General features: G+C 36.5%; 1 protein-coding gene across 2 annotated transcripts in view; it reads left to right on the top strand.

The window, feature by feature from the left end:
• LOC135436671 (uncharacterized) overlaps window positions 1-15,719 on the top strand; it is an 84,063-nt gene that overhangs the window by 27,293 nt on the left and 41,051 nt on the right. For both annotated transcript variants that reach the window (XM_064694354.1, XM_064694355.1), the window contains one exon: window positions 3,621-3,970. In XM_064694354.1, coding sequence (XP_064550424.1) covers window positions 3,621-3,970 — 350 coding nt within the window. The remainder of the gene's footprint in view (window positions 1-3,620; window positions 3,971-15,719) is intronic.

Raw genomic sequence — 15,719 nt, 5'->3', positions numbered from 1 at the left:
CATATTTGTGAAATGCTTTCTGGAATAACTTAATAAGCACATATGTGTGTGTGTCAACCAAAGATGATAGGGGGAATGGGCGGAGTGGGAGAGGTATTGGAACAGTGATATATTCTTAACAAATTCTCAAAATCGATATTTGTGTCGTGCTAAGTATGAGATACGAAAATATGTATTTCATGTCTCTAGCCTTCGTATTTTCTGAAATTTACACGGAAAGACGGACTGGACTAGGCCCACTAAACTCGTCGTCCTGATCATGAATGTATATACTTTATACAAGGCAATTTACACAAAAACCTTACTTATGTCCATGCCCCTTTGCTACATTAAGTTATGTCAACTCATGCCATGACATTTCTATTTGCGAGCATTATCTACAAACATTTAATCACGCCATCAATAAACTTTTGCATAGAACATAAAAAATTCGTTTCAAGCAGATCGGATAAAAAAGTAAAGATTTTCAAGCAAGAGCTTCATCCATTTTCCACATACGATAAATAACGTTTTTTTTTTGTGAAACTAAGTTTGAAATTCTTTGGAAAAAAAACTTAACATAGATTCCCAAAAACATAGATCAACAAACACGCGCACACACAAACATGTACGCCACAAGTTGCAAACTTTTTAGTGCGACTGTGCTTCTTTTGTCCTTTGCCGCATGGGAAATGGGAAATGCATATTTAAATAACTTCAGTGTTTGTTGTCCAAACTTTATGACATTTTCGGGGCATATTGCCTAGGCTCAGTTTATACGTCAAAAAAAGTGGTTGTACAACAAGGGAAACTAGATCTATGTATACTATACGAGAGGCCAACATACTAAATTTGGTGTGTCCAGCTTAAGCTCTGAGATATAGTAAAAAATATCGTTTTTTATCAATTGCATGGCAAGTTATTGATGATTTCGGCTGTTGGGGCTAATCAAGAACATATACTGAATTGTACTTTGTTAGAAGGATGCCTCCCTTTGCATTTTAAAGCTTCAGGGTATAAGATGATAAAAGAAAAACTGCTTTTAATATATTAAGATCTACGTGAATAGGTCGAAAGTCTACTTTCACGTAAGTGAACACGTCATAAAAAAGATAATTTCTCTCACTAATCAGTCAGTCAACATAAACAGTTAAATATACATATAAATTACCTACACAATAAAACAAATTTGTATAGTATATTAACTATAATTTACTATAATTAATACCTAGTTATCTTAGACATTATACCTATTAATGATAATCAACATGACAAAAACATCCTTTAAATTTAAATAGGCGCACATGATCACATTTTTGTAGTATATTTACAATAATTTGTAATTGTTTATCTTTTACAATATTTTATTCACTCTATAAATTTTATTTAAAAATTATTTGTTATTGTTTATCTCTTACAATATTATATTTATTGTTCAAAATTTGAAATTGTTTATCTTTTACAATATTTCATTCACTCTTTAAAGTTTATTTAACAATAATTTGTAATTGTTTATCTCTTACAAAATTCTATTCATATTTCAAAATTTAATTGCCCAATATCAGCTATTTCGATTAAGGGGAAACTTTAAAGTTAAGCTTGAAACATCTGCAGTTTAGCAACTTTTGTTAGCCAAATTGATTACTTATGCGCACTTATGTTTGCCATAATGATTATTTCTGCTAATGAATAAGCACAAATCGCGATAAGCTTCAGTTTTGCCAGAAGGGGACACGCCCCAACCAAAGACTCACAGTTTAGTTTGCGGCCAGCGCTTAACTTGGTCCATCGCAGTTTTCTCTTAGTCGCCGGTTGTATGTGAATCTGTCTGCCAGTTCGACTACTTGTTTTATTCTTTCAGTTTGCTTTTTTTCGAAGTTAGTTTCAAAGTAAACATGGAGGACGAGACATGGGGGAAAGGAACCTTTTAGTTGGCTGTAAGAAAACTTGCCAATTGCCGCAATATTTTTTTATCCGGTCGACAGTTTAAATTTGATTACTTTAATATAAAATATATATCGTTTGTTCCTATAAATAATGGTATTTTCGGAGAATTTAATGTTTTACCTGTTCATTCAAGATTCGAATCATATAAATTCAGTTCAAACGCAGTTATTGATTTTAGCACAAAACAGAGAAATTCTATTTCCAAGCCAAGCTCGCAACGCTGCCCTTTTAATCTATTCCTCTCTCATCTTAGTTCTGTTGTCCACATGCAAAATAAATTCCATTTTCCGTAATTTCTTTTTGCAGTCTGCCATGTTTTTATGCTGAAAAATATTGAAATTGAATTTTGTTGCATATGTTGCAGTTAGTTTCTCCCCTTCCATTTGCCGCAATTTACGACCTGGCCGCATGAGCACAGCAAGAGAAAACACTATTGTCCTGCATTTCCCTGACTTGCCCAGTAAATTCATAGTTTATGCCCACGCGGCTTGGCCAGGATTCTCAGCATTTGTGGTGGCACAAAAGGCCGGACAAATGCATAAATTGTATTTCCCTGGATCGCCTCCAGTGCAGGAAAGGCGACAAATTAATAGGTGGATACTGTGCCGGAGAAAAAATAAACTTAGTATACTTGCTGACTTGGTTAACTCTGCCTTATCATTTACCAGGAATTGAATAGATTTTATAAGAACTTGAAAATCAGTAAAATTACAAAAGTCAAGGCTGCTTGAAAACAGATGATACCCTGTTCATAGTTCTGACTGGGCAAACTCTTACTTTTTTGTGGTATACAAAAGTTTATTACAAATGCAAAACAAATTCCGATCTAGAAAAAGCATGGATCGGGCAACCTTATGGGGTCGAGGATGTCTTCAGCTGCCGGCGACATACATAGGCGTTAGTTCAGTATACCCTTTTCTAACGGACACGCGGTATGCAAATGGAAAACATGTATATGCACAGTTTATTTTGTTGTAGCTATGCTGGAGTGCAGTGGAAAGCTACTGCATTGAGAAGCAAAGTTATTTTCTAAAGGATAAAGGGATTAAATAAGAAAATTCTGAATATTCTATAACGAAATAAAATAATTTAATTTGCAGAATGAAAGAAAGAGGGGTTACACTTAATTTATTTAAATTATATTGCTGCTAAATCTGCTTGACATCGAGTTAAGTAGTTTTGATTATTCGAACTAGAATGTGTAAAATAATATAAATTCCTTTACACAAATGCTTATGAACTTAAATGGAAATAAAATGATTTCTTTATGGTAAATGGCAGCTCAACCAGACTTCCAAGTGTCATCACCATAAAGCAGCTGCATACAGGTTTCAAGCAGATGCGTTTTATAGAGCTACATAGCAACATGTAAATTTTGGCAGTTTTAACAACTCACATCAGTTGCCAGCTACAGTTAGCAGGCACTGTGGAAAGCCCTAAAATCAGTCCGAAAGAGCTGCAGACATGCGTTGTATACATACTTTAAGACCACTGCCTTCATCAGCAGATACATTTACAACACTTCTTGAGTACAAGTTCACACACAAACACACCAACACGAACTCACATGCACACACAAACACACACACACAACTGGCTTAAATATGCAACCGTTTTTATATGCTATATAAAATGTTTCTGTTTCTTTCGTCTGGTTCTTTCTTTGCCCCGATGATGGCGCTGCTGAAGCACAGATTTAAGTGGCTTCATTAAATTACTCGAGCTACCCAAATACACGAGCATTGTAAAGACTTTAAATGCGGGCATTAATGTAGACACCGAGGTGGACCTTGATAATGCTGGAGTTGACCCAACAAAGCAGTCGCGTCAGCAGCGAGCCCAAATGAAACCGTTGTCAGCAGACTCTTTATCATCATCCACACCAGAGACCCAACATAGGAAACATCAAAAACAACAGCGAAAGGACGAGCCGCAGGAGGAGCACTCAACTACCCGCAGCGTGGCCCACTGTCAGCAGCTGGCCGACCAGCTTGCTCACGATTACAACAAGACCGTCGTTTTTTGGCCATGTCCGCAGATGAAAGTATGTATATGTTTATAGAATACTTATGTATATAGAATATTTATTATTGTCTCCTTTTCCTTTTTAATATCTTAATTTTGATGAAAATGATTGAAAATTGTGGCTATTTCTGAGAATTTCTTATATCTACAATTTAATACAAAGCACTAAAAAATAGTAAAAATTTAACCAAGCATCGGTCGTCTGAAGATAAAGTATTTTATCTTATTATATTCTGCCCCAAAATGTATGCTATGCATTTCTATAGAATTGATATTGAAGGTAAAATTGAATTCATGTGTTTTTTTTCATGAGTGAATATTTTAATTTAGCAAATAGTCAAATTTGTCCCAACAAAAAAAGAAAGCAAAGAAATGTACAAGCCTACGTTATTATCAGTATCTATTACCAAACTAGGCAAATATTAATATCTAGTTAAATCCAAATATACAGAACCGACTTTTTGGGGATCAAGACACAGCCCAAACCGTAAGGACTAGGAAGCTGAAATCTGTACTGTAGTTTTTTGGACAACTCGGGGAAAATGTTCATATTTAACTCATTCATATGCATCCGATCGGACTAATATTAATTTTCCAAGGTCATTGTGAAAAGTGATTTTGGCTTCGTTATTTTTGGCAGTTCACCTGAAGGTCAGAAAATGCGCAGAAACTCATATGATTCTCTAATGTTTTCTGTGCGATCCGCTTTAAACACTTCTTCTTTGATCTATGTAAATATTCATTTAAGGTATATAAGGCCCTTTTCCTAAAATTCACACCGCCTCTTGCGGGAAAATGGGTGTTAGGGGTTGTAAGTTAAATTTTGATTCAATCATTTTTAAACTTATGTATTTCTTAAATGTATCCATTATTTTCTCATGCGTGAGAAATGAGTGGAAAATTGACGTTAAAGTTACAATGAAAAAACTCGACTTTATTAAATGTTTAAAAAGGATGATTTAAAGAATTTTTTTAATGCTAGAGCCAACTCTTAAGTAATACTTAGTTTTTTTAGTTTTTTTTTTTCTTTAATGATAAACTAAAATCATTCAAAGGACTAATAAATCGTAACGCATCCAAACTTTGATTAAAGAGTTACTAGATATGACAAATATCGTAATATGACAAATTATTTTTGTCATTCGCACCAAGAACGTAAAATGAAGGCTTCCACTAGGCTTTTTATTAAGGTGATATCAAAATATATACTTGAAATTCCTGGTTGTTGAATATTTTATAATGAAAGAAAAGAGCTTCTGAAATTGTTATAGCTCTTAGTTTTGCGGTAATAACTTTCGCATCAAGTGATGAAAATTACCTTCGTGCATTAATTAACTAGAGCTTGCAACCAACTTGTTCCGACTCAAAACTAAATGCAGACGCTTACCCATGCTGACCGCCAGGCATTTTGCTCTCTGAATTTTACAATTTTCTAACGAAAAGTTCATCAAAGGACAGATGCAAGTCCGGGACGAAAACGGCAACCAGACTAAGGCTAAGGCTGAAACTAAAGGGCGTGCGGGAAAGAGAGAGACTTACCCCAAATATGTTTGAACAAAATTGCATGATAAAAGTCAGCAACAGTATGAAATTACTTTCTATGGCAACTGTAAGAGAATTTGCTGTTGTGGTTATTGGTGCAACAACTATTCGCACTTAATTTAAAATGTACGCCAAAGTGCACAAAATTTATTACAGAATTTATAAGAAAGTCAAAGTTCGAATTCTAATTGGGCAACTGCCATAAAGTCAAATAGTCGCAACTAAAAACTTACACTTACAATAAATGAATCAATTGGTATATTAATTAAAATGTATATATATTATATATAATATATAGTATAGCTCTCATTCAAATAATTTTAAAAATATATTTTGCTGGATGGGGTATTTCATGAAGCTACTCTTTGTGTTACTTTATGAGCACACATTTTTAGCAATCGATTGAGGCAAACTTGCAAACTTGTTGAAAATCATAAGTTATTAATAAAAGCTTAGAGTCGGCAAAATATGAGGACAAATTGAGACAGAATTGCTGACAAGAACGAGTGGTTAGCAACAGTTGTGCTGAGCTATGGATTTTAAATGAGCTGTGAGGGGCAGTGAGAGTGGGAAATGAAGATGTGCATCAAATATGCAGCTTAGACAAAAGCCAAAAGCTGCCAGATAAATAGCATCTGGAAAAGCCAACGCAAACAAAGCAGACAGACAAAAAGGCAAAGCTGAATTGCATATCATTTCCATGCAAATCACCCAATGAGACATTCAAGCTGATGAAAATGGGTATGGACATGGACATGGACATGGGCATGGGCATGGACATGGACGATGGTAATGGATCTGCAATGTGCTGCAATGGCTGAATGAAGCGGCAGTGTAATCAGGATTGAGCAACAATATTGCGTCATAATTTCTGATTCTTATGCATGCAAATGGCCGTTAGTCGCCAGTGCATTTAAATCACTCAGATCAGGACATGACAGGACAGTACAGTACAGTACAGGACTGGACAGTCGAGGCCGTAGCTACATTTCACGGCACTGAAATGCAAACGTGCATTCCCAGAGAAGCTGCGAAAAATGCACATATTTCAGATAGCTTCACAGCTTGGCACGTGCCGTGGCCGATGCCGATGCCGTTGTTGTCGTCGTTGCCTCCGGGCGATAGGTGTCACGTTTAGTTGTTTGCTATTCGTTCGTTGTTGTCTTTGAGCTTTTCTCTTTTTGTAGATTTAACATAAAAGTGCTGCACAATCATAAACAAAAATGTTGCCTCGCCTGGCAGCTGTCTGCTTTTTATGGGCCGCTTTTGGCGCCACCAGCTGTGCTCAGTCCGGCTTATGGTAATTTTGAGCACAGGGGCGAATGCGAACCTGCAAGCAGAAGAGTTATTAAAAAAAATGCAAATGCACATCAAATGCAGCAGCAAATGCTTGGAAAGAAAGTCTCTAAGCACTGTAGAATCTGTTGGAAGTTGTTGTTATTAGCATTTAAAAAAAAGTATTTAAACTGAAAGCGAAAGTCTTCAATGTTTGATCGATTTGCTTAAAGCCTACAAAAAAATGTATTTATCTGAAAGAGAAAATTTCTCTATATAACAAAAAAGGAAATAAAGAATAAAGCATGGAATGAATTTATTTAAAAGATTGGAGAGAGGGACAGTCTCTTATTGACTCGCCTGATAGGTTCGCATTTCCATGTGGTTCATCGACCACACAAATATAGTCCATTAAACGTTCCCTCTTACTCTTTTCCTGCCTCAAAAACAGCCGAAATGGACAGAAAGACCACATTCAGCAAAAACTAAGTAGTTCAAAGCCTAATGGCCCACATTTTCATCGAGGGAATTTCACATTTCTCCAGCGCTTATTTTAACGCGAACTCTGCACAAAAATTAGGTTGCCATTTAAATATTCACTTTGTTGTCGGTTTATGTCAATGCTACCAGCATTTTTGTTCATTTCCCATAATCAGTATAAATGGCAATAAAATAAATGCGTAAATTCAATTAAAAATTCATATTTAATTATGCACGCATGTTGCCGGAACAAATAGATTTGATTACCAGCAACCAAATTGAATTAAGTTAGCAATTTCTGCTTTATATTAGACCCGCCCTATTTCCATTGAGATGATAGAATGCCTTTATATAGCTCTACCTATCGAACCAAAGGCTGATTACTTTTAATTGAATAAATATTGAGCAGCTTAAATATTTCTATTTATTAGATTAGTTAATTTAAATTAATTTGCACTGCGTTGAAATTGGCTCGCTTTGATAGTTAAGCTCCGATTAAGTGTCACCGCAATCATTAAAATAATATTCCGTTTTTTTTCTATTTTTTTGTTCAGCGTCACAAATTTGTATGCTCTTCAACATATTGTTGAAGACTAGACTTTAAAACGCTCTACAAATTAAAGGCAAACATAAGCACATAAAAATTAACTACACTAAACTAAGCGCATGTATGTGTTAGTATTTAAGTGCAGGCTACGCCCACACATGGCGACCCATTAAACCGCAGGACCAACTGCGCCAATCGCTGCGAACAGCGAGTTGCGAATCCCGAGCTGAAAGTCTGAGCTTCAATGCGTCCCGCTCAGCCGTACAGACTCGCTAAACATTGTTGCAGATAAAAGTGTTTTTAATTGACAACACAAACAGAAAATCGTGAACATAGTGCAACAGGGCACAGATGCGCAGCAGGAGCGCTCCAAAGTATGCAACGCATGTACGGCAAGTGCCGAACTCTATTAGAAATATAAAAATAAAACAATTAAAAGTGCTGTTGTCTGGAGTGCCCGACTAGAAGATACCCTGACCCAGTCGCTTGCTGCGGCGGTGCTTATACTTCCCTCGGAGCTTATTTTTAATTCTTTTTGAAATTCACAGGACCTAAATAAGGCATCAATCAATCAATGAGTCTAAATACCAAAGCCCAAGGCTATACCCCAGCTGAAAGTCGAGGAGTCATCCGAAAAGTGAAAAGTCTACATAATCTACAAGAGTCTACATACAAGATATGATGTATGTGTCTCTTATAAGGTCTGAGCTATGCTCAACAACAAAATGTTTACAAAAGTTGTCGTTAATTTTAATTAAATTTCGTACAATTATTAACCGACTCTTTCCAAAGCACAGTAATCCGATGTTTAAAGGATCTTGCTTGTGTTAAAAAAAAAAAATAAATCCTAAGTTTTGTTAAGATATCGTAAAAAGAAACTAAATGTTTATTTTTCAAACAATAACTAACTTTTGACCAATTCTTTCTATATGAACTCTATGATAAAGTGCTCTTATTCAAACGATGCCACCAAATGTTCTACCTGCAACAGGCTTACAAACTTCCGACTCAGAGACTTATTGCAATAGGGACAAGCAGAAGGACAAGCGGTCACTGACTCGTCTGGGGATAATGATCAAGACCAAGCCATCTGTGCGTTACTTCTTTTGCTGACAACATTATACAACGCTCTGCAAGGACTTAAAAGCATGGACATAAAAGCCGCGACCCTGGGCAACAAAGTAACAAACCGTGCAATTAACTCTGATTTTTATGCCCTGTGCAATATTTATGCGGTGAGAGTCCAGTGGCACACGCCTACAATTGCAAAACCGACCTCCGGGCCCCCAGCAGGCGACCAGCGGCCACGCCCTAAATCAGCGACACAAATAAAATTGCAGTTTGCCGGGCCGAAAGGCCGGGCGCGAGTTGGAAACTTGCAAAATGTTGAGGTCGCCTTGGGATTAAAACAACAAAACGCACATCAAGTCCCCAGACATTGTTATCGCATGATTTGAATACTTTAAAATCAGCGCAAGCTTAAAGCGACATTGCGCATACGCCCTGCTGTCCAGCTACGCAGCTCTCACCCGTTGCCGTAGATAAGTAATTAAAATGGCGAAAACCCAATTTGCAAGCTTTCAATTTACGTTCTTCATTGTGCCGCAGTGTTAGGCGAGCGTTGTCGCAATTCGTTAGTCTTTGGCTAAATTACTTTTTAGAGGTAATATACCAATTAGAAATACTCTAGTCACGAGTGCAGGACTAGAAGATGCCCTCTACCTGGCGCCGAGATGCCCCAACAACAAATATACGTAAAAACACACTTCCAAAAAGTTAAATATTCTTATTGTGTGTATACTACAGGAGTACCTACATACTATGCCCCTAACTAACATTTCCGATCCAATATATGAAAACTTGTCTCTCAGTTTTCAAGCCATCATCAGGAAACTTTGCATGTATAATTCTTTCTACCGGCTGTACAATTATGTTGGATTCGGCTATGTCGGACAATTTAAAACAGCTGCAACAGCAAATTTAACTACTTATTTGACCAGCTTTTTTGGATATCTTGACCAAATTCTGCATTCGTTGAATTTACTTGCATATGAACACAGTCTTGTCAATATAGAGGTTTATAGTAACTCTCTCTCTAAATCTCAATAGAATAAATCGGCTTATTGCATTTTTTGTATGCATAGATCTAAAATAGGATAAAAGGGATAAAGTTTTCGTATTAAGCACCTCAACAAGGATATTCAGTCATCGGCGTGCCGTTCTTTCTCCTTATATAAAATATTTGTCTAGCAATATAAGTCCAATTTGGTTGACAACAAATACGCTTGTGGCAGTAAATAAATAAAATGCTCTTTTAAATTTTCAATACGAGGAATGTCAGTTTTATTTTATAATTCTCGAACTTTAATGCTATTGAACAAAGTATTTTAAGCTCAGCGACCCTAAATAATTTTTGCACTTTTTAAGCCCACTGTTCAGCTGAGCAAATCAATTGTGTATTATAAACAATTCACACAGAAAATGCGCATTAATACACCTTTTTTTTTAAGTTTTCCATAGTGGTCTCTGAACCAGGGCAACCAACACCAAAGCGGTATTTTATTTTTTATTTTTTACATATCCAGTTAACTGCATTTTGCAATTTGAATACATTGTGAGAAACTTTTGCGGCTTTTAATGCTCTCTACCCAACGAAAATTGAGAAGAGCTTGCCCAGTTTGCACAACTCTGAAACAAACATGTTGGAATCCCTAAAGTTAATGTACTTTTTTTTTAACTCAATGCTATAAATATAATTTCGAAGCTGAAGTAAACTCTCGTATTTGTATTTTATTGAAACTTAAAAAAAATATAGTTTTTTGATAAGAGTAGAGTTTGCTGTAGGTTGACTTCCGATCAGCTATTAATAAATAAATAATAAAACAAAGTATAGATGTCATATAATAATAAATATTATTTTATAGCCTCAAATTAAATTTAAAAATAGGCGTTCTTTTTAAATGATATGGTCTAATGCGAGGTGTCATTCAATTGTGTACTCCCTCCCGCTCACCTGCCTGACTTCCTACTATTGATGTTATGGGTTTCTGCCGCTCGAATTACTTAATACGGTAAAATGCGTTAAGCCGCATTGAATGGAGCTTTGAGAGCGGCATTTTAAAATAAATAAATAATGCGTTAATTCAACTGCGAGCTGTGCTATACCATATATCGACTCATATGCATATTATTAGTCGCTTAATCGCAGAGAGAACATGCAAACAACTTAATGAAGATTAATGCATTTCAGGATGCAAGCCCGTGAGACAAGTGAAATCACAGCAAGAACGTCGCTTCCGAATGCACATTCGCAAACGCTGGATGTAAATTAATCGACTTTGCCATTTATCTATCAATTTGCAGTGCTCCAAAGCAAATCACGGAAGAGCCAAGCAGCGATGCAGTGCGTCCTTCAAGCCAGTCAGTCAGTCAGTCAGTCAGTCAGTCAGTCAGCCAGTCAGTCAGTTTGTCAGCCAGTTAGTCAGTCAGTTTGTCAGCCAGTTAGTAAACGACATTGCGGCTTATCAGCACAATATGTGGCTGGGTATGTAGCAATGCTCATCTCCGTCGAGCGTAGCCGACTTTTGCCTTTCGCTCAATCAGTTTGACAAGTGACAATCGCATCGGAAGTTCAGAGCTGCGTTTCTGATAACGATGATGGCATCCGAGCCACTCAACAATTGTCAAGGCTACTGCCTGAATACTGCACAACGCTAGCAGAGTATGTTTACAATTTTTTAATAGCATAGTATCTATGAACTTAAACTTTATTTCACTACAACTAAATATCGAATGCATTTTCCGTTTAAAGTCAGTTTGAAAATAGTTTAAAATATTTAAACAGCGTTCGCTTCAATTCTGGTTTAATCCTTTTGCTGAGAAGCGAACAAAAGTTAATAAAAAATTTAATTTAATTTTTTGAAAAAAAAGTAATATTAAATTTAAACGACTATACTAGCTATTTACACTGATTTATTTGTCATGCAATATGTTTATATGTGTTGTCAGACATCAAAACACTTTTTGTCCAAGCGGTTGGTTAAAAAGCAGCAAAAAAAACAGTTGAAAATAAACAATAACTTTATATAATAATGGCTGAAGTAACTTTCACCGTTGGACAAAAAAAAAATCGTAATTATCATTTAAAAGCCATTATTTTAATTAGTCTCATGCATATAGAATTTGTTTAATGATTTGCTCAATTATTTTCATATAATAAAAACCCAACACAATGGCTGAGTAATTCTCCTGCAGCTCTTCTTCACCAGGAGACAGACAAATATCTTTTAAAAATATAAAGTTTTAGTATCTACTTTCGGTTTTAATCGGGAACCGCAACTGTGCAAACTGTAAAGACACAAATTTAACTTTAACCATTTTTTTCTGTTCTTACTTTTTATTTTTATTTTTTGTATACAAAAGTTGCAGAATAACTTTTTATACTAGTTCGCAAAGTGAACATTTTTTTCTTCGCTTTTTAAGTCGGAGAGTTGGAATATAAACTTGTGTATATCCGTCAGATAAATTGCTTGCATTATAAGGCAATGCCCATTGAGGGTGACTAAGAAAAATTGACCAAATGAATAAAGACAACTGATGAACTGTTGTAAGGATAATTCCACGACCGATCATTCTTACGACAGCTAAATGAATTTATTGAGTAGATGTCTTTTCTATGACAAAATTAAAACAACCTCTATAAGGGTGCGAGAAGAGTACGGTATGGAGAATGTCTGCCTTTCAGTATACATATAAATATGTTGCATTTTGCATGTTGCATAATCCATTAAAATTATAGACAATAGCTAAGCTCTGCGCTATCTTCGCGCGAATTGAGAGCAGGCATCCCGCTTGTCGCTTGTTGTTATGCGAGTTGTTGCTGTTGTTTTTGCTTAGCCTCGTTTTAAGAGTCCTGATTGATTGCTGTTTACGCGCCTGGCCCTGCCTCCCCCCCTCCCCCTCGGCTGCCCCAGCAACGGGCAGTTGATTGCAGCAGCCCTTCGGGCTGGCATTTTGTAATTCGATTTTGCACATGCATTCAGATCCCGTTGCTGTAATTATTTTTGGACAATGTCAGGTGGCAGCAGCCGAGCTGCACGCTGGATTTATTGCAGCTGTGTCGACCCGAACAACAGCAACAAAAATATAACAGGCCATCAGATAGCAAAGCATTTTAATGAAAATGTTACACTGTGAAATACCATCGCCCTTGTGTAGTTGCATCAACAAAGGTCAACAGTATCAGATTTAGTCTAAGCTTACAAAGGTTGCCTTAGTCACCATAGCATGAGCTGCTTCACAACTGGCACTCAAATTTTTTTGAATTCGTTACAACGACTAAAAGGGGGGATTTAACTTTCGTAACGTACTCCTACGTCTATGTTCAGTAAAATAAAGTGTTAACCATACTGTTTTACCCTTTGTCTCGAAATGTCTAACGCATAGAAGGAATCATCTCCGACCCCATCAAGTGTATATATTCTTGATCAGTATCAACAGCCGAGTCGATATAGCCATGTCCGTCTGTCTGTCTGTTTCTATGCGAACTAGTCTCTCAGTTTTAAAGCTATCATCATGAATCTTTGCATACGTCCCTCTTTTTGTTGCATGCAGTTAATATGTTGGAGCCGGCTGGACCACTAAATCATATAGCTGCCATAGGAATGATCAGTCGTAAATTAAGTTGTTGTTTGGGAAACTTATTTTTTAAGATATCTTGACCATTTAAAAGTTACTTCATGCTCCCTACATTTAGGCAAAATCTTATTAACATCGGACGACTATATCAAATAGCTGCCATAGGAACGATGGGTTGGAAATGGGTTCAAGATATCTTAACCATAATCGGCATTAACAACTTTTCTTCTTCTTAGGCACGAGCAAAGCACTATGAGCATTATGAAAAGGTTCGCCCTGCAAGGGTAGCTGAGGTTCAGCTCAGAAAAATGCTTGCATGGCTGGCTAATGGAAATTGTCTTTATCTTAAAATTTTTGAAAATGTGAACAACATTTTTTTATTTCTTTTTCATCGAATTTTGAGTTAAATTTAAATCATTTGTTGCTATGTCGCATTTATAATGATGCGTCTTAGTGGTTTATATATAACACAAACCCCGCAATGATCTTAAATTTAGAACAGAATTTTTGCTGTGCCCTATCAAGTTTACACTGTTTGTTGTCCGGCTTTAATTTAAGCGAAACTTGTTAGTTGTTCTTTCGGTTTGTATCACATCACGCATTCGCCGCATTGGCTTTAATCAATATTCCACATCATATTATACTATAGCTTTCACTCATGCAACTTTAGTAGTTGGCGGTCATTGTGACGCACCAGACACAAACACAATTAAGTGCACTCGTGTGTCCAATGTCCTCCTTTGTGAATGCGTTCATTGTGTGTGCGTATGTGTGTGTGTGCAATAAGTATGCTTGCAGTTGCCAGAATGCCACAACACACCATTTTATCATTCTCTCACTCTCAACGTCACATTCTCCGTTACATTGTCTTGGAAAGCGCCAGAATGAAAGAAAGAACACATTACGAATACGCAATATTCTGCGGTAAATGGCAAGGCAAATGGAGCTTTGTTTGCCAGGAGCAGCTCAATGCTGAAATTGGCTTGTTTATTATGACGCTGCGATAAGCTCTTCGGCCATTGCACCCCACGCTGCCACGCCCACGCCCAAGCATCAAGACATCGGCCACATGTTGTAAACGTGCCACTTCGGCTTTAATATGAGTTCGACTTGAATATACACATCTTTTATATATCAATGCGAACTGATGCCAAGCATCGCCAAAATGTATATTGAGAATTTAAAGCCTATTATAATTTATTTGAGTCACAAAATATTTGACCGATTGGTGATCAACCCACAGCCCAAGCCGTAAAAGCTTGGAAATTGAAAATTTTACTAAAGTTACCTTATACGATGAAGGTGCACACTAAGGCTGGGCTTTAAGACAACTGGGTAAAAATCCAGAAAAACAGTTGAAAGAAATTTGTTTGTTTACTATCTGCTCCGCTTCAAAGATTTTTGTTCCAGTTTGATTTGAGAAGTCAAAATTGGGTGGGTGTAATTCGGGTTAAAATTTATTTCCAAGTATCCTTATGTAAATTCTATTGAGACGTGTTTCATACTTTTCGCAAAACACTCGCCCTCGCCACAGTTTTAAGTTTCCTCCTATCAGCTTCACACTTACCTTCATAAAAACTTAACGAGTTTGGAAATTCTATCCACAACTGATGCAACTGAAAATGGGAATAAAGGTTACATTGACCGAACATTTATTTTTAACGTAATGATCCTCACCACGAGACTGAAATGTGCGGAATACGTTCATTCCAACGTTTGTCACCGAATTCGATGAATATCAAAGTTATTTTCAAATACCTATGTAAAACGTGACTGAAGTTCGAAATAAAACGAGTACATTCAAATTTTCCACGGGTGCGGAATCTGTGCCCAAAATTTAAAGCAAGGCGGCCGGGCAATGCCGGGAAATACAAGCCAGGTTAATATACTTCACTAGAGAATAAAAGCAAAGTATATACAATGTCTTAAGGCGTTTTTCTGATGACAACTGCACTTTAAATTGAGATAGTGTGAATTGATTATGGTAATCAATTCGAAAAAGTGATTTACTTTCACTATGCCTCTTTTATGCTCGAAGCAAAATGATATAGATGAGGTATTGGGTGGATAAAATGTTGGTAATTTTGGCAACACGTAACCGATGAGTTGGCAAAGCTGGCCAAAAGTGCGGCCGAATTGATTGATAAACAGCGATCCGTCAAAGATTATTGTGGGATGGTGAAACTGAATGCAATTATTGCACAAAAAAAGCGCGTATATTATTCTTCGTTACTTGCAAACGCTGTATCTATAGTTATATTTAAATGTTAGTCGGAGTAAATATATA

Source organism: Drosophila montana, unplaced genomic scaffold (assembly GCF_035044405.1).
Source record: "Drosophila montana isolate Dmon_TW-CO22-7 unplaced genomic scaffold, ASM3504440v1 contig_3733_1, whole genome shotgun sequence".
Classification (NCBI taxonomy): Eukaryota; Metazoa; Arthropoda; class Insecta; order Diptera; family Drosophilidae; genus Drosophila; species Drosophila montana.
The sequence above is the reverse complement of the archived record's forward strand: the minus strand, read 5'-3'. Positions and strand labels throughout refer to the sequence as shown.